This window comes from Ostrinia furnacalis, unplaced genomic scaffold (genome assembly GCF_004193835.3).
Source record: "Ostrinia furnacalis isolate ACB-3 unplaced genomic scaffold, ASM419383v2 OfSCF1744, whole genome shotgun sequence".
Lineage (NCBI taxonomy): Eukaryota > Metazoa > Arthropoda > Insecta > Lepidoptera > Crambidae > Ostrinia > Ostrinia furnacalis.
The window spans coordinates 150212-178142 of record NW_021131983.1 but is presented as its reverse complement, the minus strand read 5'-3'; the positions used below and the strand labels follow the sequence as shown (position 1 = coordinate 178142).

The window sequence follows — 27931 nt, the reverse complement described above, 5'->3', positions numbered from 1 at the left end:
AAACCGGTAATATTTACATGTAAAAATATGTTTTATCAAAGATAAAAACATTTATATTGGTCTTTTAATCTTTGCAGAATATTATAAAGTACTTATCATTAATAAATTAAATCATTTATTCAATATAGTGTACCTTTTAAAAAAATACCTCAAAATACCAGTTGTTGGCATAGCCAAACCTTTTATTGGCAGTGATAATTACCCATTATTGGCACTGTTCTCGCAAGACTGAAAAATTGCTGCTAGGTCTTATGTAGAGGTTTTAAAGAGATTCATGATAGAAATAAACAAAATAAAATCCTTTGTTTAAAGAAAAGTAACATTTTTTTTGTATAGGAACATACCATATCAATTCAAACGCTTATATTTAAATATGGTTTTAAATTTTCCATAACCACTTTTATCAAATCTTCTTTTCCCTTCGGAAATCCTTTTTTGCTACTGATTTTTATTTTATCCAGTCAACAAAAAGCTGTTCTTCCTCGTCAGTTAAAACTGTGAACGGACCGGTCTTAGAGCGATGATCAGGATGTTTCAATCTGAATTATAGTAGACCGTGGCACCACTTTCAAAGCCTTTCACAGGCTTATTCCACTAATCCCCGTCAACGGGGATTAGTGAACTTTTTATTCATTAATCCCCGCTAACGTCAATGGAGCTTATAATATATAAATTTATAATTAAATAAATTATAATACCCATTACTTTATTTTATTTTTCTTTATTCAGAAAACTACGTTAAAAAATAAAATACTAATGTAAGAATCATGTACCTTCTATTTATTATTGGATAACAACTCACTTATTGATTATTTTTATACTCAAATTAAATTTAAGCCTGATTACAAAGCTATTAATTTACACCATTTTATCTTGTTACATTTTGGGCCAAATTTGTATGTAATCGTTTCCATCTTCTTTTAAATGATGAATGAGGAATTGAGGAATAACGATTCAATATCCATAGTGCTTTTGGTTAATCAGGTAAGTGTTAATTTTTTTAAAGTATTGTAATCAGTCTTAAATTTAATTTAATTTGATAATAAAAATAATAAGTGAGTTCTTATCCAATAATAATAATTGGCAGTGGGCCAACATTTGGATTGGTGTATCCAAAACGTTAGAAAATATTTTAAATGCAATTTAAACTCAATTTTGAGACAAACAAGGTATAATTTTTAATAAACTCAAATTATTTTAAATACCCTTTTATTGGCATATGTGCCAATAAAATGGATAAACAGATTTTACGCATACCAAATGTTGGCATACTACAAATAATTAAAAGTTGGCGGTTAAATTATAAAATAATGTTTTAAAAAGGCAGTTAATATATTCAATAATAAGACAAAATGATTATGTATAAGAACAACAAAATAGATTTGCATTTTTTTTAAAGATTATGATAGCTCTTACCTTAGTAAAAAACGAATATTTCGATTGTTTTTTTCGCACAGGTCCCGGTTTGTCAAACAAATGGTTGAAGCGCCGCGATGTTTGAAAAAATAATAAACGTGTGTAGCCAGTTGAGTAATAAATGATATTACTCTTCAATTTCTACTAAAAAATATAAGGTTTGGCTACAAAGAATCTTAATTTTCTTAAAAAACTGGAGCATGCCAATAAATTGGTAGAGTGCCAATGATTGGGTGGTTTACCCTAGTTGTCTGATTTGTAGGTACATATTGCTAGAAATATGTAGATAGTGTAAGGCTGAGTTGCACCATCTTACTTTAACTTTGACAAACATCAAAAATCTGTCAAACTCCATACAAAACGACCGGTTATGGTCATAGTTACAGTCAAAGTTAGATGGTGCAACTCAGCCTAAGTTGTATTCTTCATTCCATTTGTATTAATTAATTTAGGGAGTATAAATATTTATTTTATCATTCAAACCAGGCTACTTTAGGTTAGAAATTGTGTATTTTAATTTGTTCTACCAATATTTCTGGATATTTACAATATTCCTATGATTTAATTGACAGGGTCCTAAATGCTTTAATTCTTTAGTTGAAATAGTATTTCAGGCAATATTTTATTTTTAGACGCTTTTAAAATAATTTGTAAATCTTATTACGTGCCTTTTATATCTTACAACACAGTGGTTTGAACAACATTCAAATACCAAAGACAAATACATAATCAGTTATGTACCATTACCTACTAAATAATTCATACATCATGTTTTATCAATTAAATGTAACTTTTAAAATACAGCTAATACGCTAAAATTCGGTGATGAGATTATGCTATTAGAAATAAATAAATAAATCGATTTATTTTTAGAACTACGTTTGTTTTATTTAACTACCAGTTTTCACCGAGCAATTAAAATAAGTTCGAAACATAAAATGAAATTTCAAAATTATGATATCCTCTCTAGCTAGGGTTTAAAATAACCTTAACCTGGAAATAAAAGATCCTTTTTATAATTAATTTTATTTATTATCTAATCCTCCAACGGGCATAGTACAGTTGCAAGAATAAATTATTTAACGGTTTTGTGTTTACATTTTATTATTGCCATGTAGCGTCTCAGAGGTTTGAATACTATCAAATATAAACGGCGCAATATCAACAGTCTGCACTCCATCTAACTACATTTTGAACACTCGCTCCTCACAAGTTATTGTATTCATTGAATGTTGGATTGAAAGTCTATGCGGTTTGCCAGGAAAGCCTTAAATTATTTCGAGCTTCGAATGGGTGAAATAACGCTAGGAAAGCAGTCGAACCAACCATGCAAAAACATCAAGATCCAATATCACTTATTTCACGCGGACGAAGCTCCACATCATACATAATTTCTTTTTTTGTATTTTCGGTATTATAATTATTTTTTTACCTATAACTAACATACTTAATACTTATATCAACGTAACGTGTGGCTTCAGATGTCATTGGTGGGTAAAGTCTTTGTATGGATTAGTTCACGCGTTTTAGTTTTTTACAAATTATAGTGCAATTTGAAAATATAAAACCCATAAATCGATTCTATAAGCCAGAACGTTCTTAGGGGATGGCACTGACAAAAGAAACTTCGTAATTCTAATAAGTATATGTTTGCTACGTGGAATATAAAATTGCTTTTGTCAGTATATCAAAAACACCCTCATTTTAAAGTGAAACTAGGCATCTAGGCTAATAAATGAGTAGGAAAATTTTAAAACAATAATATTGCCACTTTTAGATTTATTCATAACCTAATAGATGTTTCCCTCAGTATAAAACACCTTTCAATTTCAACGAATCACTATACAGGGCGGATTTCTGAGATAGAACAGAAAGTAAGTACTTTGTAAGCATTGTACCTACAGTAAAACATACTTTGTACCTCGTTGTACAGTTTTTGAATTTAGCCTTTTTTTGCCAAGCACAATGTCATATGATTATGACAAATAATATAATTCTATTTATAGTACTCAAACCTCAGTTGGTCCCGAGAAAGAATTTTTATCCTTATCGGAAACAGGATCAATGGCATCAAAAAACTTCATAAATGAACAAAACGCGGGTAACAAATGAATTAAAACTATGAATGAAATTAATCATGTGAAAAGTATAATGATGTAGAATGTTTTTTCTGTAACAATGGTTAAAAAATACCTTCTTAAACTGTCCTATCTCAAAAATCAGCCTGCATGCACTCACATAAAAATTATAATTTGATACTTACCTTCCGTTTAAGAATAAAATTGTGAAATGAGTGAAAGGGGACATATTCGAAACTTATTTTAAAATATAACAACCTATTACTGCCTTGATCTTTAGGTATTTACACAATTACCTAAAATTAATGAAAAATAGTAAATAAAAAAACATTAAAGCTCCACTCTTGTGAAACACTTTATTCCATGTTGTACAGGTACTGTGGCACAAGAAAAGGAGAATTTTGAAAAATTAATCTCGAAATGCACTTTGTTAAGTCATTTTATGGCAGAATGGTCTCTGGACGTCACATATTAATCTTAATACTTTACTCCGATAATTACCTCATCAAATCTTCACCATCCTGACATAAAATTAAATGCTCACTATTACCACAAATGTTCACACAGCGTTGTTGAAACGTATTCTCGTGAGATATTTTATAAATTGTCGGTACGCGTAAAATTAGCTATCAAACCGTAAAATTCATTCCAATTAAAATGTAAAGCTTTTAACTAAAAATAATAATAAAAAATGACAATTATCAATTTACTGGAACTTAGATCAACGTTATAAGTAGCTCCTTTCTAACACCTACGAGTCTGAACGAAACGAAATAAGATCCATTGGGAATTAAATGTGGTGAGTGTGTGAATTGGTCACCAAGGGTTAAAACGAGTGTATGGTGGTATGTCCATTCGGTCGTGAACGATGGTGAGTCGGTTGCGAAATAAAACTACCTTGTTAGCAAATGTACGCTGTTTAATGAGGTCTATGTATCCGATACATCGTAAATAGTACATACAATAATGAGGGCGACCCGGGCTGCTATGAACATACCAACATAAACAACTACAGCGGGGCGGCGCCGCGGCCGGACCACCCATCCTTGCGAGTCTGTGGTACTCGAGACGCCATATTGCTACCCAGTTGGATACCTTAACAAATTCGGCAACAGCGGAAACAGTGGAAGCGGCAAGAACTCTATTTTCATCAATATCCAAGGCACCCGCGGTTATTCGTTCACATATAATGGCTTCGACCAATAACCGCGGGTCGAGTACCACAGACAATTCGCGCAGGATGACTGCTCACTTTCCTCCCCATTTGAAATGCACTGTTGGAAACCATAGCGATGGCGAAGCGAAAAGACATCGCGAGACACTCGACGCGAACGCGTCTGGATCTGTGAATATTACCTTTGAGTATGCAGACGAAACTAACATTGTGCCAGAATGTACCCGAGTCGCTATAAAAATGTCTCACGATGTCTTCACGCCAGAAACAGGGGAACATAATGGATGGACACGCCCGATAATATCATACAGGTATGAAACCGGCTAATACTGGGCACCATGCCCCCCATTTTGCGTACGAGCAGCGTTCGGGCACGATCTAGATCGAATCGATTATAGTTTACTCGATTAATAAACGAATAGGCACGACTCGATAACCTGGACGGCGGCCGAACCTCGCTCGACTCCTAACACGCAGCGCGACCGAGGGAGCTCGCGCAATTTTGATAATCTACTGGAAATTATCCACATTTTTTCACATAAATTCAGTTTTACACCACCGTTTCAATCAACCGTCTTGTCAGTTCATCATAGAGCAATGGAATTGTCAGAATGAGACAACACTGTCAATTAGAACGGTGCAATAAAACCCGAGTTTTCATGAACGAAATGTTATACGGAACACACATTGACTAGGCATCAAACTCGCACATTCTCACGGATTTTACTATGTGATTCGACACTCGGAGCGGTTGTAATTTTGTTGTAAAAAACGTGTCATTGTAATACACGTATCGAACATATTTACACGCGTCATGTAGACTATCGGGTGAAAGGTCTAGTCGATTGACGTTCGCGGGAGACGTTGTGTGACTGCTGCGACTACACACAAAACTATTTCGATATTTCTGTGTCCATCTCTCTCACTTTACCCGAAACACGGACACGAGTGAACGAAACGGACAGAGTACATCGAAAATGTTTGGCAAGGTAGGTAGACTTACTAGATTTTAAATCGACTGACCGCTTGGGTATGTTCGAACTTTGATGTCGAATGTATGGGCTTACTGCCGCACAAATATGGTCACATCTCACCGGGAAAGGGGACAATTATTTTAAGTAGGACACGCCACGGAATTGCAGATAATACACTAGTAGCAAACATGGTTGGCACCGCCAAGCCTCGACCAAGAGAGAAAGGATTTCACTACTACATTTACCTATTGGCGAGTACATACTGGACCACCGTTATACAACAACTCAATATTATTAATTCCTGAGTAATCAATAAGTGCCTACAGTAATTTTTAAGTCCAACTTTGCGATTATTGCGGCGGTAAAGGAATCTCTCTCTAGGTTTCCGTTCTCGCCTAAATATCTAGCGCCGACGAATGTTTTATCGGTCAAATGTCGTAGCGTAAATTATCAATGATATATTAAAATTTTTAGAACTTTCGTGTTGCTTGCAAAAACATTCGTCGGCCTAGATCCTAACAATGCAAAACGAACTACTCTGCAAAACGTCTTCGATATATTCTCCTACTGCTCTTTCAGCCTAGAATACAGACACGAGCGAGAGAGACATGTAAAGTGAAGATATTGTAATCGTTTTGCGGGGTAGACCGTCGAGTAGCAAATGGCCGAAGGGCCGGCGGCAGTGTGTGTCGATATTGTATTCCGTAGCTGCGGCGGCTCCGTAGGTGCGTGGCGTCGCCCGGCGCGTGCGCTGCTTGATATGCGCCACCGCTGCAACAAGAACACAGATTAATATCTAGCTTTAAAAAGGACCTAAAAATTATTTCTTGCGCTGCTTCTTCTCAGCACTGGCCCATTTATTGTCCCGAAGCAGTGGTAGGGTTAATATTGGGACGTGTAAAAGTGCTTTTTAAAAGCCTATTTGCAAAAATAAATGAGTTTTATTCCAATCCTCTTTCGAACTTCAGCCCTCCCTAGACAAGTAGCAAAACTTGGTAAATAAGGATTGATCGGACATTTAAAAATATCGCCCGTATTCACGCACGATGCTTGCCTAAGTGAAGCAGCAAATCGAACCCACAGCGTTGAATAGAGCTCTATGATTGGTTCGTGTGTGACCCTGTGCGTCCACACGCACTGTGAGACCTCATAGTAATAGTAATGTTTGTGAATACGGGCGTATGTATAATAAATATGTTAGTAGTGACTGTAGAATAATGCACGTGCAGTTTAAGTTCCGATTAAATATGACATCACGATAAACATTGTGCGTAATTTATTGTATCATCTGGTCATTTAAAAGAAAAATTATCAATCCGCTGACAAATTAATGAATATACTATTTAGTGTTTCTAGAGCTGTATGAAAAATATATCCGGTGACGTCATATTCCAATCGATAAAATCTATCTAATCAACAATTTTACAGCTTTATGACTCAGATTTCAAAATACTTCGTTTTGTTTACTTGCACTTGCAATTTTTATCACACGCGTAACATATTTTTTAGAATCGAATCTGCAAGGCCAGTGAAAGTCAAAAGTTGTTATTCCAGTCTGTTTTTAGACAAGTTGTATCCACAGCTAATGGTGGAACTGAGAATAATATTGCAATGGAATTATCGATTTCAGGATAATACAAAATACAAATCACCGTGACGTCTGCCTTTATGAACCAATGATGGAAGAGAAGTCAATAATTTAAATAATAATCGGTAGTAATAGAATTAAACAAATAGACCCCAGATTTTACATGCCAAATAATACTACGTATTTCAATACACAGCGATCGTGACTTTATATGGTTGTAATAGGTTCGATATTGCAATAAATATATTAAAAGTCGGTGGAGTCAAAACATCATGTAGTATTTGATACACAGCGATCACGACCTTACGTGGTTATAATAGGTTCGATATTGCAATAAATGTATTAAAAGTGGGCGGAGTCAACACGTAAATCACGTAGTATTTGATACAAAGCAATCTTGACCTTACGTGGTTATAATAGGTTCGATATTGCAATAAATATATTAAAAGTGGGCGGAGTCAAAACGTAAATCACGTAGTATTTGATACACAGCGATCACGACCTTACGTGGTTATAATAGGTTCGATTTTTCAATACTCACATGCAGTCTACATGAAGTAATCGGGCGTCCGCCGCGTCACGTGCGGCTCGCCGCGCCGCGGGGCCGGGTCGAACTGCAGGCTGCAACCACACACACATCAACCACTACTCTATAACCCTACCATACGATAGTGGACCTTATGGTGAGGTCATAAACTTCAATATCCACAGAGCACATCGACTGGCGATCGAGAATATGGATGCTTTGATCCAATTCTACGTCATCACTTTGCGCTTCTAATCATTCCAATAGATTCTGAATTTAAAAATGTTAAAAACAAATGCAATCTATAATAAGGCGGCAGGCCGAACTGCAGGCTGCAACCACACACACAGGTTTTTTTTTGTGGCAAGCACGGCTTGTGCATTTGCCAATGACGAGGTCACACACAGGTTAAAAACTACTCTAACACCATCACGCGATTGTGGACCTTATGGCCAGGTCATAAACTTCAATATCCACAGAGCAGATCGACTGGCGATCGAGAATATGGACGCTTTGATCCAATTCTACGTCATCACTTTGCGCTTCTAATCATTCCGATAGATTCTGAATTTAAAAATGTTAAAAACAAATGCAATCTATAAGGCGGCCGGGTCGAACTGCAAGCTGCAACCACACACACGCGTTAAAACTAGTCTATAACACTGCTATGCTAAAGTAGACTTTATGGCCAGGTCATAAACTTCAATATCCACAGAGCAGATCGACTGGCGATCGAGAATATGGACGCTTTGATCCAATTCTGCGTCATCACTTTGCGCTTCTAATCATTCCAATAGATTCTGAATTTAAAAATGTTAAAAACAAATGCAATCTATAATAAGGCGGCCGGATCGAACTGCAGGCTGCAACCACACACACAGGTTTTTTTTTGTGGCAAGCACGGCTTGTGCATTTGCCAATGACGAGGTCACACACAGGTTAAAAACTACTCTAACACCATCACGCGATTGTGGACCTTATGGCCAGGTCATAAACTTCAATATCCACAGAGCAGATCGACTGGCGATCGAGAATATGGACGCTTTGATCCAATTCTACGTCATCACTTTGCGCTTCTAATCATTCCAATAGATTCTGAATTTAAAAATGTTAAAAACAATTGCAATCTATAATAAGGCGGCAGGGCGAACTGCAGGCTGCAACCACACACACAGGTTTTTTTTGTGGCACGCACGGCTTGTGCATTTGCCAATGACGAGGTCACACACAGGTTAAAAACTAGTCTATAACACTGCTATGCTAAAGTAGACTTTATGGCCAGGTCATAAACTTCAATATCCACAGAGCAGATCGACTGGCGATCGAGAATATGGACGCTTTGATCCAATTCTACGTCATCACTTTGCGCTTCTAATCATTCCAATAGATTCTGAATTTAAAAATGTTAAAAACAAATGCAATCTATAATAAGGGGCCGGGTCGAACTGCAGGCTGCAACCACACACACATCAACCACTACTCTATAACCCTACCATACGATAGTGGACCTTATGGCGAGGTCATAAACTTCAATATCCACAGAGCAGATCGACTGGCGATCGAGAATATGGATGCTTTTGATCCAATTCTACGTCATCACTTTGCGCTTCTAATCATTCCAATAGATTCTGAATTTAAAAATGTTAAAAACAAATGCAATCTATAAGGCGGCCGGGTCGAACTGCAGGCTGCAACCACACATACGTTCAAAACTAGTCTATAACACTGCTATGCTAAAGTAGACTTTATGGCCAGGTCATAAACTTCAATATCCACAGAGCAGATCGACTGGCGATCGAGAATATGGACGCTTTGATCCAATTCTACGTCATCACTTTGCGCTTCTAATCATCCCAATAGATTCTGAATTTAAAAATGTTAAAAACAAATGCAATCTATCATAAGGCGGCCGGGTCGAACTGCAGGCTGCAACCACACACACAGGTTAAAACTAGTCTATAACACTGCTATGCTAAAGTAGACTTTATGGCCAGGTCATAAACTTCAATATCCACAGAGCAGATCGACTGGCGATCGAGAATATGGATGCTTTGATCCAATTCTACGTCATCACTTTGCGCTGATAATCATCCCAAGATTTGCAGAATTTAAAAATTTACACATACACTTCATCATCATCATCAACAGCCCTTTACAGTCCACTGCTGGACTATGCTATTCTCTACTATTAGTGGAGGGTTTTGCCATAATCCCCACGCTTGGCAGGCGGGTTGGAGATCGCAGTTTAAAAGATTGATGTTTTAAGTTTAGAAAATTCATTGAAACAAGCTAAAGGTGTATAAAAAATACAGGTAAAATATGCAATACTTACAATGAGTACTTAAGCGCATCATCCAATTCCATAATAGCGGCTTGGTTGCCGCATCTGAAACAAACAAAACAACATTAGTCAGAGAATATTACAAACAAATGGGCTTGGCAGTCTGCAACTGAGGTAACTAACAGCGGGTCAGGCTCAGGGAGCGGCCATATTGTACGCAGTACCACAGAATAAGTACTGCGTACAGAAGGTTTCCTTCGCAAAGGTATTTAAAAAAATGTGTGCTCAATGTTGTTAACAATATGGTGTAATTTAGCTTGTCTCAAGAGTCGAGCACCATTTTGTTGACAAACGTCAGTGATCGGTACTGCGCCGAAGCCATAGGGCCGACTTCGGTAAAATTATGTGTGACGTGAGCTGCCAAACTGCGGAAAATGGCGGAGGAAATACATGAATTAAGCATGAATTATATTTTGTGTTTCTATTATTATTCAAGCAGTTAAAATACTGCACAGTATTAATTACACTACCGTTTTTACATACATAGTTTATTGTCTTTACAATGCAAATGGGTGAAGAATACTCGCGGAGATGAACAGGCCTTGCAGTACTCATTATTATACTATGCCGACGTACAACTAACCTCGAACTCGGTGGATCGACGATCTCGTGAAGGTCGCGGGAAGCACCTGGATTCATACAGCGCAAGACCGATCGTTGTGGAAATCTTTGGGGGAAACCTTATCTTTAAGCCGTCCTTTAGTTGAATAACTATTTTTACCATCCGCTTTGCAATGAAGGGAATTTGAACCTTTATTTCGAACTTCTATATTCTTCTGATTAATTTCGTTGCGGGTCCAATGACAGTTTAACTTTCCCCCGGGACAAAATTGACCTTCATTGGTTGGGTTTTTGTGGCGGTCAAGCTGTAAATCCTGGCTACACAGGAGTTGCAGTGGTGGGAACGAGAGGTGGGAATAGTCCCGTTAACTATTTTTACCTATAGCAGTAGTTGGGCGCGGAGAAGATGGTGACGACGTTCCGGTCGTGGCACCAGTCGTAGCCCTCCATGACGAGTTAATGCGCGCGGGACACGAGCGTCAGCCCGTGGCTGTGGTGACGTCTCAAGTGAGACGAGACTCACCTATAGCAGTAGTTGGGCGCGGAGAAGATGGTGACGACGTTCCGGTCGTGGCACCAGTTGTAGCCTTCCATGACGAGCTGGTGCGCGCGGGACACGAGCGTCAGCCCGTGGCTGTGGTGACGTCTCAAGTGCGAGACGAGACTCACCTATAGCAGTAGTTGGGCGCGGAGAAGATGGTGACGACGTTCCGGTCGTGGCACCAGTTGTAGCCTTCCATGACGAGCTGGTGCGCGCGGGACACGAGCGTCAGGCCGTTGCTGTGGTTGAACGTCTCCGAGATGTCCTGCCCGAAGGTGTAACCCGCGCCACGGGGAGATATGCCCCATCCGCCTCTGTGGGCAAAAGAAATGAAAGATTAGTCTATGGTTACAGAAAAAGATTGTGAGGATGGATAAGTGGAAAATACCCCATTCGCCTCTCGTATGACAAGCCAAGAGTACTTTCTTAGATCCTGTATGCATTCCGTAGTCTGGCTAAATCCGGGTACTCATTAGCGAGCTGTAAACGTAACCGTTGCATGCACTGTAACCAAAAAACATAGTGTGTACGACGTACGTGGTTCGCTAACCTACGAATTTAATTCATCAGTATTATTATGCATCAGTACATTTTGTTACCAATATAGGTACCTTTTTCAACAATCGGAGAATGCCATTGCCTTACTAAATCAATAAATAATCATTTTATCGCCCACAACTATCACAATCAAAAATAAATATTAATCAACCGCACAGTAAGATAGCTTCAGCAGTCAAAGATAATGCGTGCTGGAGACGAAACGTGTCGAGTTTTTACCATAATCGCCGCGATAATTACCTACTTTAAACCTATACTTAAATGCGGCCTTTATACGTAGTAATGCTTCTATTTGTTTCAAGCGGTAAACGTGCAAATTACTCTGACAGTGTTGCTCTGCAAATTGAATTATCTTATGACAGCCTCAAAGGACAAAAATATTCTGAATTTCACATCTTTGTTGATGTGTCATACAATGGACACCCTTTTCAAATGACAACACAATACACAGTTGCTGCGTTTATAGCTTGTATTTCTAACAACTCATAACTCGACAGTACTAACGAACACAATCGCGTCTTCTCGCTTCAAGTATGTTCATTAGCCAATCTAAAAGAAACTAATGTTCAATTATTGTACACCGTTTTTTAACACTGATGAATGGAGAAATGCTGTAATTATTGCCGAGAAAAGAACTGCTGTTGAAAATCTCGCCAACAAATTACATTAGTTGACTTGACAATGATTGAATAAGTACCACATACTGCCCTCGATGAATTTAGAGCCACCTTGTTACTACGGCTTTTGTTGAGTGGTCTTTAATAGGCTCGGCCTTAGTAAAAAAACCTAAGGGCGTAGTTGGGGCCAGCTAAAGGTCTCACTCGTTATCAAGATCGCAGTATCCTACTATCATATCGCGTCTAACCGTCTCCTTCAAATTTCAATGATTGGCAGTCTTACCTGTCATCAGGATCGCCGTAACCTATTTATCATACCGAATCTAGCTATCTCGCAAACGTGGTCGCCCCAAGCAAACTTGGCGGCGTACTGTAGCAGACGAGGCGAAGAAAATCGGCAAGGAGTGAGATCAAACGCAAAGCTCAAGGCCGAACGCGATGGTGGACTGTTGTGGACGCCCTCTGCCCCATCTAGGGGACATAGGATCTTAAGACAAGTAAGTCATCTAGCTGTATCTGTGCTGTGGCTAAGGCGATTACCACACTGCACCGCGCTCCGCCGCGGTACGCGGGACGACAGATTTAATCATTGTATGCAAGTACTTCAGTTTGTATAGAAAACACGCGCGGCACAACACACTGACAACTCGTCTGCGCGCGGGACTCTTTATATGTAGTCACGCGGACCGCGGTGCAGTGTGATAATCGCCTAACTAACGGGAGTGGCTCGTCTATCATCAGTGTCGCCGTCTCCTACAAGTAGCTGCAATGTGGCTCACCTATCATCGGGGTCGGACCAGAGCAGATCGCACATGGGCCCCTCGTGAGGCACTTCTTGTAAGCGGTCGGACGCGCACCTGTCACCCCGGTTGCTGTATTCTACTATCATGTCACGCCTCGCCGTATCCTACTATCATGTCACGTCTCGCCGTCTCCTACAAGTCACCTGTCATCGAGGATGCCTTATGTTACTATCAAACCGCGTCCCACAGTCTCTGCAAGTTTTAATGACCTGTCATCAGGATCGCCGTAACCTATTATCATACCGCGTCTCGCTATCTCCTGCTATGTCTGTGGCTAACTAACGGGAGGGGCTCGTCTATCATCGGTGTCGCCGTATTCTGCAAGTAGCTGCAATGTGGCTCACCTGTCATCGGGGTCGGACCAGAGCAGATCGCACATGGGCCCCTCGTGGGACACCTCCTGCAGGCGGTCGGACGCACATCTGTCACCCCGGTTGCCGTTTCCTACTATCATGTCACGCCTCGCCGTATCCTACTATCATGTCACGTCTCGTCGTCTCCTACAAGTCACCTGTCATCGAGGATGCCTTATGTTACTATCAAACCGCGTCCCACAGTCTCTGCAAGTTTTAATGACCTGTCATCAGGATCGCCGTAACCTATTATCATACCGCGTCTCGCTATCTCCTGCTGTGACTGTGGCTAACTAACGGGAGTGGCTCGTCTATCATNGCCTCCACTCCAGAACCTTGCTGCCCCATCGGCCATCATTTCAGCGTACTATGTGATCTGCCCATTGCCATTTCAGCTTGCTAATCCGTCGGGCTATGTCAGCGACTTTAGTTCGTTTACGGATCTCCTCATTTCTGATTCTGTCTCGTAAAGAAACCCTGAGCATAGCCCTCCCCATAGCACGCTGTGCAATTTTAAATTTATTTATAAGACCTATTGTAAGAGGCGAGAGTGTACGTTTCCGAGCCGTGTTCTATCACTGGTAGAGGTAACACACACTGATTAAAGAATTTCGTCTTTAGGCACTGAGGTATTTCGGACGAAAAGATGTTGTATAGTTTCCCGAACGCAGCCCAGCCGAGTTGGATTCGACGATGTACCCTTTTCTCGAAATTTAATCTACCTAGCCGAATCGTTTGTAAGAGGAAGACATACTTGTCAACAGTCTCGAGAATCGAGCTCTAACCGAAACATGGACGTTGGACCTAAGCTTCGTTTTGTCCACGTANTGCAATGTGGCTCACCTGTCATCGGGGTCGGACCAGAGCAGATCGCACATGGGCCCCTCGTGGGACACCTCCTGCAGGCGGTCGGACGCACATCTGTCACCCCGGTTGCCGTTTCCTACTATCATGTCACGCCTCGCCGTATCCTACTATCATGTCACGTCTCGTCGTCTCCTACAAGTCACCTGTCATCGAGGATGCCTTATGTTACTATCAAACCGCGTCCCACAGTCTCTGCAAGTTTTAATGACCTGTCATCAGGATCGCCGTAACCTATTATCATACCGCGTCTCGCTATCTCCTGCTGTGACTGTGGCTAACTAACGGGAGTGGCTCGTCTATCATCGGTGTCGCCGTCTCCTGAAAGTGACTACCTAACATCTCGCTTACCTGTCATCAGGGTCGGACCAGAGCAGATCGCACATGGGCCCCTCGTGAGGCACCTCTTGCAAGCGGTCGAGCGCTCGGATGTGGTCCAGCGTGTCGATGGAAGGACTGAGCCCGCCGTGCAAGCAGAAGATCTGGCCGTCGACCAGCGCCGTCAGCGGCAGGAAGTCGAACAAATCGGTGAAGTGCTTCCAGACCGACGCGTTGCCGTATTTGCGCAGACACTCGTCGTAGAAGCCGTACACTTGCGTGATCTGGCGCGACTCGTGGTTGCCGCGCAGGATCGTTATTCTCTCGCGGTATCTGACCTGCAAGGGAGGAAGGTCAGAATCAGTTCATGTTACAAATAGGAACTTAAAAACTTAGCGGCATTATAGTTTCAATTTCACAGATGTTCAGAAATCTACAAGTGTATGTCCATGCATTGCCCGTAATCCTCCTGCTTAGTTCTACCTGGTAGTGCCACGATTAATTTATTGTTAGATGGCCTAACTATCCATAATATCATATTATCCAAAGAACCACTGTAGGACCACAGTAAATTATTTTCCAAGTGGTTCTATGATAGGACTGAGCAGTAGAACTATGGGAAACTTACGTAAAGTATATTTCCATTGTTTTGCTACAAATCAATTTACCATGTTTGACACTATTGGAAGTTTTGTTTTTAAAAATCTGATGTCGTTTAACTAAGTTCTAGTCTAAAAATAGCTCTATATCATTGACTCAACTATTTAGACTACTTGGCCTACGACGCATCTAAACAACACTATGAACCGCAACTAAGGCACGAACCACACAAACTCATATTCCTAGTTCTATTTATGTTGTTTTATGTAAGCAAAAATGACAGACAATTTGTAAGCACAATATTTTCATCGATTCACGGGTTTACTGACGCTTTTTACGTAGTGGTTGCGTTAATACCCCTCACGCAATATTCGCGAGAGGATGAAGACCTTTACTTTATTCTATTAGATGCGTCAAATTCATTAATCTATGTAAACAGTGCCTTATACATATCGCCATGTATCACGTTACGTATTCGTAACCGGCATCCATGCAGACTGAATATAATGCAATTAGATAACAAACATCGTCTGTTACTTAATACATCCAATTTATAACTAAAACACTTAGAAATGGTATACATAATATAAACATTCTTTAGCGACAGAAAGAGAAAAATATAGTATGTTTACATAATAATTAATTGACTGCTTATTGATTAGCTGTTTCCTATATTGTGTAGTCAAAACAAGTAAGTAGGTATTTTGACATTAGAACAAGGTCAAGATCATTGATACTCATCAACCTTTGCTCGTAGGTATAAAATAGTTTACAAGTTTTACGGTGCGTACACGTGTTATTCACAAACAACATAGACTAAAAAGTCATAGACTAAAAATTGGCAGTTTGGGCAGGCATGTTCATCTCCGCGAGTTTACATCGATAACAAAACACGCACGATGGCCCACCTACAGGATACTATTCGACAAGGCCTCACATACGAGCGAACATTGACTCACGCACGCGTATCCTTGTGTATGATGGAAGAAAATAAAGAAAATGGTGTACTAAATACTGTGCAGTATTTAACTGCCTAAATAATAATAATAATAACACAGAATGTACTTTTTTAAGTTGCCTCAAAGCACTGAGAGGTAAATAAGTAGTTAATATTATTTATGATAATTCATGGTAAATCATGTATTTCCTCCGCCATTTTCCGCAGTTTGGCACCTCACGTCACATCATTTTACCGAAGTCAGCCCTATAGCTTCGGCGCAGTGCCGATCACTGACGTTTGTCAATAAAATAGTGCTTGACTCTTGAGACAGGCTAAATTACACCATATTGTTAATGACATTGAGCATACATTTTTTTAAATACCTTCGCGAAGTAAAACTTCTGTACGTAGTACTTATTATTATTCTGTGGTTTGGGTGCTAAAATATCTGTAGTATGTCTAGAAAACACAAATCACAGCCAGTGCGTCAGTTTTTCCCGAGGTGTGAAATCATCATATTCTAGGTTTAATTATTGTATGTAACTATAATAAGAAGATGTAGAAGTCGCGATTGACGAGATAACAATTAAATACAAAATCACGTATTGATATAAAAAATAATTACTGACATGTATTTCTGGTGTGTATAATAATTAATTGCATACCTAATTAAACCACAGTCAATGAGACTTTACGTTATAGTTTTAATAGTAATAATATTTGATATCTTAGTCATGATGACCTCACAATCTGCAGACTAATTTAAATTTTATCAACACTACTTGATAGCACATAAGCTAACCAAAAATCTAGAGCATATTTTACTTATATTAAAGTAGAGTATACTTTATTTAGATTGCATAATAACATAGGTTATGTCGTAGATGCATCTTTTACAGACAACCAGCCATCATATATGCATGGAAGATCTCGCAAAGTAATTCAATCGTAAATACTGAAACGCGGATATGACGTCTTGGGTGGTGCTAGTATGCATACATTTTCGTGCAAAATAGCACTTTTTATTACTTCAAGAGATTTCAGTGTTTGTTTACCTTCAAGTCTGTAAATAATAAGAAAGAATAAAAATAAATGTACATAATACTTGTGCACTTGTCTTTCAGATCTTTATTTATTGTTTAGTTAAATGATACGTATTTTATCTAAAATTTTAAGCATTGTTCTATTATTGTGCATACATTCCTAAGTAACAGGAAAATTTTATGTAAAGGAATGTTATTATTACATCAGAACACATTAATACTGTGATCTGCGGTCATGAATATTGATTTGAATAGACTAAAATGTACATTCGCTGCGTACTTTAAATACTATTGAGAGAAAAAGTTTAGCATTTAAATCATATTAAACCTGAATTTTGGAAAACCTTGGGGGAGGCCTTTGTCCAGCAGTGTACGTCATTTGGCTGAAACGACGACGACGAAACGTGAATTTATAAAAGAAAAATACATAATAGCGTCAATAACGCCTAGAGTTCATCAGGTGCGATTGTGGTCAAATAACTGCCTTGTTATGCATCAAAAAACAGTTAAAGAAGTTAGGCATAACAAAGTGAAAAATCATAATTCCACGCACCAAATCTTGAGCTAGCTTGAAGAATTATTAAGAATTTGGATCCACATGCTGTGACAATCGGTCTGTGGTCAAGCGAGAGTTAATGAAACCACTCTGCTTAGAGAAGAAGTCAGAAAAAGTCTGATCTTGGAGATCTTTGGACTAAAGTAGAAAAACAAGGTATATAGAAATTAACACCACAAACGTCAGAGATGACCCGTCGCTTTTGTATCTTATGGGCAACAACAACAGTGTCTATAGCCTGACCAGGAACATAAAAACCCTGGCATAGAGGCGCGTCAATTGCATTTGATAGTGCAACACTGAGTACAGTCGTACCTGTGTTAAATTAATAGGCTAACTTTATGTATCAGGATTCAGGATTACGGGCTAATTTGATATTTTCATAAATTAACGAAAAAATATTATTATAGGTAGCCTGGTTTAAATGAATTAAATGAAACCATCAATCGAGCTAGTAGGATTTATTTTATTATTCATTAATAATATAATCAAATTCAGAACTTGAATATTCAACTGCAATGTCTGCTCATGAACGCTTCAAACTCGGTACTTCTTTCCCAATTCCATAAAATTCAACACTTAGAAAGTGACTAAAAAAAATTAAAATATTATATGGTTGAAACAAACCACAGCTAATTTTCATAGTGGACTGTACTATACGATAAACATGTCAGTCAATTTGACAACCTTTGTCGGAAACATTATTCAATGAAAATATTGTCCGAATCCTTAGTATTTCTCTTCGACCAATACTTTAACACATTGTGAACCACTTTTCTTTCACGACTAAAAAAAGATTTTAGCAATTTAATTCACAAAATCAATTGCGCACATCTATATATATAAAAATGAAACCCGTTTCGCGTTGTCACGGCATCACGTGTGAACGGCTGAACCAATTTCGATAATTCTTTTTTTTAAATGTTTGTGGAAGTCCAAGGATGGTTCTTACGGAAAAAAATATTAAGAAAATCTCTACGCTAAGGCGGTACGAAGTTCGCCGGGTCAGCTAGTTTAAAATAAAGTTTGTTTACACTTTGACAGCAATAGACTGACATGCAAGGTGACATGTCAATGAAGTTTTCAGTTACTGTTGCCATTAAAAGAAATTAGTACCATTAGTTTTCCGCAACATGGCGAGGGTTTTTATGTTCCTGGTTAGGTTAAACAACCCTTTAGTCGGGCATTATCCGTCACTTAGTGACAGAACTAACACTCCTTGAAGGCGAAGTGAAATGATCTCACCACATTTTTTGTGGTGGTTTCCTTCCAACTACAGACCACGTGTTTAAAATGATTACGTCTATACCGCGTTTTTATGTGGGCGTACGTACAAATATATGTCATATGTTGTTTGTAATGTGAAGTTAAATAGACGGGATCATTTCAATCGCGAACAATTGATCGAAATGGCATCAAATGATGTAGTGACGAGACTCACGTGTGTCAAATAAAATCTGTATACGTCAATAAACGAGTACATTTTAAGTGCAAAGGACTGCACTACAATAGTATAGGCGTGTGTGCAGTGCCTCCCTAGTAGTTTGTTCAACTTCGAAATAAAACAAATGCAGGCTACTCTTTCAGCGTTCATGTCAACTGCGAGAGAGACAGAGAGAGAAATAGAGACTCAAGTCGATATACATTTTCAGAAGTTGTACTAGTATTTGAAAAAATGTCTGTCGATCAAAACTACGTGATTGCCCAATAACAAATAACTCGAGTTTGTATTGTTGAATGAAATGCCAATGCAAATAAAATTGTGAAATAATCGCAATGTAGCGTGCAGCCTGGCATAGAGCATAAGCTTTCCATAGTTTGGGAAAACAAATTTCGCTCCAAACTTCATGATAATTGATTTTGAATTCGTTTCAATTTATGAGTGGGAATTACATTTTATTTATTATTCGGTACGGAAAAACTCATGAAAAAAGTAATTAGTTACATCTTGTTTGTTATAAATAGTCGATTAAGAAAGAAGAATATCAAAAATTGTCTCAGGCCGCGATGGCTCGTTAAATCTGAATTTCTTTTAAGCCCTATCTATCCAGTGAAAGTAAACCGCGATATGATCTGGTTGATAAGACAGTAATATACACAGTGACCAAACCGTCTCAGATACGGCAGATAAGGAAATTGTCTCCACTCACGTACACAAGAAATGGGGCGTTACTAGTTTTGTATCTTCAATACAATAACATACGACTTTATTATCGAGGCTGATTAGTAATGTAAAGAATTTTTGCTCCATATTCCTTTTTCCATCTATGTATATTCAAAACTCCAGCCAGCCGGTATAGGAATTAAGTATACCCAGAATGTTACAGGATACTTTTTAATCCAGGAAAATCATTTTCCAAGAAGGGGCAACACAATATCCTTTTGTTATCCGAGTCGCGTAACAGCCAGTTGATTTAATAGGCCTGAGTGTTAGTTATAGATTCAGTTAAAATCTTCTGAAAAACGCAAGCCTATGGATTTCCATACCATGGTTCTGCTGACAACGCCCTTTTTCATTGGTTCAACTGTTTATGTTTCTAACCATAAACCAACTGGTAGATCTACAAAGAAAGCAAGCCACAGTTATTTCAATAGTATTTTAAAACAGGCCTAAGAACGGTTTCGCGCAATCCGTTGGTCGCGTCCACAGTTGGTGTTGCGAATAAATAAAATTTGCATACACACAAACCAGACGCGACCGATCCAATCTTTCACCGGTATTGAGCACATGTTACATCACTAACAATCCATAGATTAATAAACAAATGAGGTTCATTAAAACTTTGCTGCTGATTTTAGATATTTAGTTGATTAAAAAAACAACAGACTGCGCTGTTAATTTTACTTCGAATGACGCAAGATAAGTACTAATTATGTCACTTTTGAGGAAGATCGTGTGTGCAAGGGAAATCCATAGCCGATAGTTAATTCCATAATGTGCGGGAAGAACAAGCGTGAGAATCTTTTCCATTCTAGTGGTTGGATGAAATGTTTAGAAAACACAACGCAACCAGACAAAATAGTGACAAATTAACCTTCACAGTGCACCAAGTGGTCTAATTGGCCTAACTACCTAAAGACGACAATGTTCATAAATAACCCATAACCTATCCTAAAAACCCATCTTACTTTTGGTTAAAAAAAGGTAGAAACCCGTGTATCTAAAATAAGCCATAACAAACTCGGGGACAGGGACTTGAATTCATAATGTATCCCAACTAATATTATAAATGCGAAAGTAACTCTGTCTGTCTGTCTGTTACGCTTTCCCGCTTAAACCTCGCAACCGATTTTGATGAAATTTGGCATAGAGATAGTTTGAGTCCCGGGAAAGAACATAGGATAGTTTTTATCCCGGTTTTTGAAACAGGGATGCGCGCGATAAAGTTTTTCTGTGACAGACAAAATTCCACGCGGGCGAAGCCGCGGGCGGAAAGCTAGTAAGTAATAAAGTCTTCATTACTAATGCATGTTCTGTTGTCATTTTTTCTATTCCACGTATTGATTTAACCCTAATTAGGTCAATCGAATGATATTAAGTAACTAGTAAAAGTTCACGGAAAAAAACAATAATGTGGCTTGCATGTATAATGTGGCGAACACAAATAGCTCGAGCAATCTTATTGTAAACAACCGAGGTCGCTTTTGATAATCTTATTGATCCTGACTATACTATACTATTAATATGAATCACGGCATGTGTACGGGTCATTTCCTTAGTCATTGCTCTTCTATGAATGTACTTTAAAACTTATTTCAATGATAAAAGAATCTCGATTACTTCAGTAACTGAGCTTGTCGGGAAATGCTTTGGCCAGTGGAGCATGAGGACTGCTAGTGGGTTATGTGGGATTCTTCTCCCTGCCAGAAGGGCGGAGACTAACCCAATGGTGTCATCCGGTGCTATAGAAACGGAGCCGCGAGTTAGTGTCCTAAAATTGGACATTCGTCCGCGACTTACGGATATCCTAACTTCTAGTCTTTGATTGGCCTATTTCCACCGCTGCAGGAATCGTTATTTATTTAATTCAAGGAACTATCTCCGTCTCTCCAAATCTTTGATGTAGCGAAATGATAGATGAAACAACTTTCAACTGATAAAGCTCCGTATTTTCATTATCAAAATCAAGTTAAAGAGTGGCTTGTCAGCGAAACAGGTCTCTCCACAATATCCTCAGATCGAGAAAGCTTCAAGGTCGAAGAAAATCGGTATTAGAGGTAATTTCTACAACCGGATACTTGTAATTACTTTCGGTACTCTACCAAAAAGTTGGGCCTATAATTTGACAATACTGATCGCCCACGCAATACCTATTTTAGTGATATTAGAAACTTCAACGTTTCGATTTCTGTTAAGTCTGAACCATCTTTTGTCTCGTTTCTGTCAAAAAACGTTGAGAAATAAATTGGTTTACATAACACACATACCTATTTGTTGTTATTTTTCATTTGTTATGATTAATACAAGCATTATCGTGGTGCATTTTAGCATTCGATTAGATTAGATTGAGCAGGTATTCAGTGTCTATCTTCCTTCGCAAGGTAATGTTTGAAGCAGCCCACAATCATTGCATAAATTGATTGCATGATTCCCATGTTCAATTAGAATCAATAATTGCAATTAAGGTTAACTTGAAATTAATTTAGAATTATAAATGCAGACATCATAAATAGACGATATAATCGAGACACGTCATCAGCTTATAAAGTTTTGCATAACAATATTAGCAAGAAGAAAGGGGTGAAATCTAAACGAAGGATAAACAATCAACAGTGAAATTACAATGTGATTGTTACGACTCATTGACTAATATTGTTTCTTATTGTCATAATGACGAGTTACTGTTTTGTATTTGGGCGACAGTAATTCCCACGATATCAAATTGTATTCACCTAGATTCTACAGCTTAAGTTGTCAACCAAATGATTTTTGATATCATGTCTGCAACATACAATACGAACCGTTCAAGTGCGAGTCGGTCTCGCAAACGAAGGGTTCCGTCCGCGCCATCTAACTAGATTTGACTCCAAAGTCCCTGATGTTGTTTTTTTTAACAGTTAATGGGCGTACATTCAAGACACAAGTTACTACACTTCAACACACTATAAACTCTTACCAAGACAGATGCTCTGACAGATTTCATTAATCCCTTGTATCACGCGAAGTATTATTGGAACATGCAATTAGAAAATGTAGTGCGAATGTGCGACTTTTCTACACTGAAATAGGTATTCTTTCACTTTACACGTGCCTAATTAATATTCTCATTGTGCCAAGTCGAGTCATCATCAGGGCTAGTTCTATTTCTACGTGTCATATCGATACTTGCATGCAGTTAGTAGCTGATAGGAAAGTTATTTAAAATTTATTTTTTACGTAAGACCAAACCTTGTTAGTCAAATTCACACGTTCGCAAAAAGGGCGTCTATTTTTATGGTCGACCTTTTCTAATTTTATTTTGTTTTTAAATCCTGCGATGTACCTGCTTACGTCGGTAAAATCCGTAAATTAGACATAAACCTAGTATGTTAACCTCAATCCATCAAAAAATGGTAACACAGAAGTCAAAGAAATCTCAATGAAGCTAAGAAGAAAGTCTCAAATGTGTCCAAGTCTACCACGGTTCTGGCTCTACCACGAACCTACTGGCGACACCACGAACCTCTTCTGAGTATCATGTCCTCCAAACTCCTGTTGTACAAAAACTTTATCCACTAATTCCACGAACCCATTTTAACTATGTCAACTCCTGCTGTTGAAAAACGTGATCTATCCACTAACCTTAAGAGCGACGAGCAATGTGACAGTCTCGACGCTGTAGTAGCCGCGGTCGACGTAATCCCCCATGAAGAGGTAGTTGGTGTCGGGCGATCGGCCTCCGATGCGGAACAGCTCCATCAGGTCGTGGAACTGGCCGTGCACGTCCCCGCAGACGGTCACCGGGCATTTTACCTCTTGCACGTTTGACTCTTTAGTCAGGATCTCCTTTGCCTGCAATCAAAAAGAAAGATAAAGGTAAGAAAAGCAAAATTAACCACATCCATATAAGGCATGCGTTCGAGACGCTAGTAAATGGCGCTAAAATGCAATATTTGTGTGTTGAATCATCATTATTTATCAGGTCATTTTTTAGAATGCAGAACAAAGCAGGTATTTGACCTAATGTCAGTCAGGACTAAAGGAACCAGGAAAACCAGAGGAAAATGGAAGATTGGCCAACACTCCCCATGTTAGAGACACATTGGTGAGGCCAGTAGGCCTAAGATGCGCGCCGTGATAACTTTTATCGACGTCAAAATGTATGGGCAATATCGATAAAATGGCGTGATAACCGCTTATCGCGGCGCGCATCTTAGGCCTACTGATGTTTGTACGTTTCTCCCTTAGTCGCTTCTTACGACACCTACGGAACAACTGGGGATGCTTCTATTCTACTCTGCCGGAATCACACGGCAAAAATTATATCGAATAATATTGAAATGTTTAAAGAAAAGCAGTCAAGGTTGCCAGTGTCTTCTTTATAATAGTTGGTTTGGCAAACGCTAAAATGTAATCTAACCGCGTCAAAGTCAAATGAATTACACATTGTACCTACCTACACAGACTTCATAAATTATTGTTTCACATGCAACCTCATTAACTGAATGGATGTTAAGCTTCATTAATTTATAGTAAGTAAGTAACATCGTACTTTTGCCCCCTAAAACGACCCTACCTAGTCATAGAGGGTACTCCGCGTCCTTTATGTACTTCAGTGGTTCCCAAAGTTGTGACGTAGTCGCCCCCTACGACAGGCTTACGCTGCATACATCACAAACTAATAAAAGGAAGGTCATTCATTGATAAGCTGATTAACGTAGTAGTTAATGCCTAGCAGCAACTAGGTTTTGTTTTCTTTATCCAACAGAGTTAGCTTTATTTGGTGTGGTAGGTACACATACGACTACATAACCGAATTCAATTAATGAGACTGACGATTATGGTTTTTTGATTGAGAATCAGTGGCTTAAAGATAAGTTCACTGACTTTCGACCTTGACATGTTTTTGCAACTTATTAATGGTTGCCATCAGTCAAATTCATTCAGTCATCTATAATACCTCTATTAGGTACTCATGATATAATAGATTTTAAGATTAATGATGATCAGATTCCCTAAATTCACAATAAATTACTATTGATTGTGATTGTAAAAAAGAGTGGTGTAAGAGAGAAGAAATATTAGAATTCAAATAGAGTCTGTTTACACCTACAGCATAAGCTGTGTGTGGAATTCTGAATTTATAATTAACATCATTGCTTTTTGCTAATTTTTGGGAAGTCACTAGAAAATGGTATTACAGTTAAATACTTGATCTTGATGTATGACCCCTAAATGCAGACTATCATTCTTTACCTACAACTTGTGTATTCTTCTACAAATTAAACATATTAATAATATACAACTACAAATACAAAAAACAACAAACAATGCAGAGGGCAGATTTATATTTTAATGTATTAATTTGCTTTTGCTTACTTTAAACCAAAACTGGCTTTAAAAATTTCAAAGTGTGTTTTGAATAGTCATTATAGCATGTTGTAAATCGTGAAGGTCACACATTCATGTAAGACCTACACATCAACTAAGGCTAGGTTAATTAGCATTTTGTTATTGTAGCAATAAAATCTATAATTGTAATTTTATTGATATCAAATGCTAATAAGAAAATAAAGGTTTGTTTAACTTGCATGTTTAACCAAATGCGACTTCTAATTCAAGTTAAATTAATAACTAAAGAATTACACAAAACCTAGGCAGCTCAAGGTTTCTGCATCACAATGAGTGGACAATTGCAATATCTGATGATTTGATAATGATTCATTTCATAATGCTAATGATTTGTTGTCTCAAATCTACAATCGAATCAGAGCAAATAAACATGGAGTGTGTCAATTGTGTCAAACAAATGATTGACCAATTAACCCAGAGAGGAAGGCACGTCAAGCTAAACATAGTGGGGTCTTATCTAGGTGTAATACAGGCTATTTTTCAACAAAAAAGTATAGTCCGATGTGCATTAGCTAGTTATCTACTAAAGCACCAAATAATGCACTTATATTCTCTATTCATCGTTGTTTATAGCCTTTGTTATATTTATCTGTGTTAGGTATTTAAAATGCACTAAAATAAACTACCAGTTTGCAATGTTATTGGCTTTGTAAAGTAAATAAACGAAAATTGGAAAATATTACTATGATTCTTGAAAATATTTAGCCCTGTTTAAATTCCTGCCAAACACTTCCTGTCATAATGTTATCCTAATATTTAATCTGCATACAAACTGTTTAATAAATAAATACCTAAATGACCTTCACACAGTTATTGAACCAAATACACTTTGATGATCTTTATCAAATGCTTGTTTTAAAATAGGTAATACTTAGTACAAAACAAAACTGTTTTTCATGAAAATGGAATATGAAATAATATTCTACTAATGAAACAATATGCAATAATATACTTTGATTCCTTCAGCTTTATAATAAATTATGTTCCTGAAGAAGTAGAACCATTTATACCTGACAAAGTTACTATTGGAAATACTATTGGAGGGGGTGCAGATAAGTTTTAAATTGCAAAAAAGCATAATAATATTTTTTGGTATAATTTATACCACAATGAACATGAAACAGTTATCCTTGTCATGATAGTTTTAAAATTAGTATCATAAATTAGGCAAGTTGTATGATAACAATCCTGTCCACGAAGATAACATTCAGTCACATATTACATGTATGTATTTAGGATAAATTTACACATAGTAATAATTAGCACATTCACCAGTAACATCCTCCTGATAATAATGGCAACTACATGTATTGCAAGTGGATTTTAAATTACCAATATAAGAAGGTTTATTATAAAATAAATAAATAAAAACCCTTGGCTCTATGAAGATAAGTTAAAATAAGTATTTCATAGTATTACAACACAAATTACAAATCTAATTCAGTTTATTTAGGCTAAGTGTAATTTAATGTTATGCACATTATCATAGGTGTTTAGAGATAAAGCAAACTTTGTAGGTAATCTAAAAACTAATTTATGACCAGGCAGATCATACATAGATCAATAAAGGTATATACTATGAGTTTATTATATCAGTTTACTATGGAAATTGCATTGACCAATATTTACTAGCTTACTATTGGTTTTAGGATACTGAAGAGTCTACCCTAAACTATAAACAAAACAAATACTAAAAACCCTTCAGTCCTAGAGTCAATCAATGAGCGCCGAAAGGCGACGCGCGTCGATGCACTCTTTGGAAAAGATCAATGACAGATATGCCAAAAAATATAAACATAGATGGGTATTTTGGAAAAAAACAACAAATAAAAGTTATGACCATTTCCGCGGGGTCTAAAAATATCATTGAACCAATTAGGCTATCATCAATCCGGAAAACGAATTGATGCCTGGGTGTGGTAGAACACTTGCATTCAGCAGCTAGAACCGATTCCAAGTGGATGGAAACGATGCACGAGCACTATTAGCTTGCAAATACACGCTAAATGGTTAGAACTACGACTAAAGTACGTTACATACGCGTTGTTACTACCCATTGAAGTAGGTATATGAATCATTCAGCAGTGTATAGGTTTTGACAAACTACGAACAGTAATGTATGTATAACTTCGTAAATCTATTTTTCAATCTACACAATAGATAAAATGTTACGTTACCTTGTCGCATAACGTTTTTACTTGATTTTCTGTCAATTGCTTGCATTCGTTTAGCTGCTCTATCCATTGATCCAGTTCTTTTAACGACGCCTTGTCCTCCATGCTTTGTGTCTGTAGATTTAACGCACGAGACGTTAACTTGGATATGAAATGTCTTTATCTCTCAAATGTACACAAAACCATGCGAATTAACTATTTTACACTTTGCCCAGAAAACTGACTACGGCGGACACTTACAAAATGGCGTAGGTACCACTTGCGTGACGTCAATTTTGCGACAAAATCCACCTACTGGTGATTTTTGGAACTGCTGTATGATGCTTCTAATAGATGCATTCAGTTATTTTAAAT

At 38.0% G+C, this 27931-nt stretch overlaps 1 protein-coding gene across 2 annotated transcripts; it reads right to left on the bottom strand.

The window, feature by feature from the left end:
- Positions 1-2515: 2515 nt before the first annotated feature.
- On the bottom strand, positions 2516-27845 carry mts (protein phosphatase 2 catalytic subunit mts). Of its 2 annotated transcripts, XM_028305649.1 has the most exons (7): positions 27581-27845; positions 23634-23843; positions 14746-15050; positions 11328-11513; positions 10089-10142; positions 7772-7851; positions 2516-6413 (listed from the first exon to the last, which is right to left on the bottom strand). In XM_028305649.1, the coding sequence occupies exons 1-6, from the start codon at positions 27680-27682 to the stop codon at positions 7779-7781; spliced, it is 930 nt and encodes a 309-aa protein (XP_028161450.1). In that variant the 5' UTR covers positions 27683-27845; the 3' UTR covers positions 2516-6413; positions 7772-7778. The 2 variants fall into 2 exon arrangements, with proteins under 2 accessions (XP_028161450.1, XP_028161451.1); XM_028305650.1 differs by lacking the exons at positions 2516-6413; positions 7772-7851 and adding an exon at positions 9640-9682.
- Between the last annotated feature and the right edge of the window lie 86 nt (positions 27846-27931).

Excerpts from the sequence above, each read along its gene's own strand:
- mts (XM_028305649.1), bottom strand. The coding sequence starts at position 27,682 with ATGGAGGACAAGGCGTCGTTAAAAGAACTGGATCAATGGATAGAGCAG. Across the intron at positions 15,051-23,633 it reads CATTGCTCGTCGCTCTTAAG|GTCAGATACCGCGAGAGAAT; the intron begins GTTAGTGGATAG and ends CCTCCCTTGCAG. Across the intron at positions 7,852-10,088 it reads GATGCGCTTAAGTACTCATT|CCTGCAGTTCGACCCGGCCC; the intron begins GTAAGTATTGCA and ends GTGTGGTTGCAG.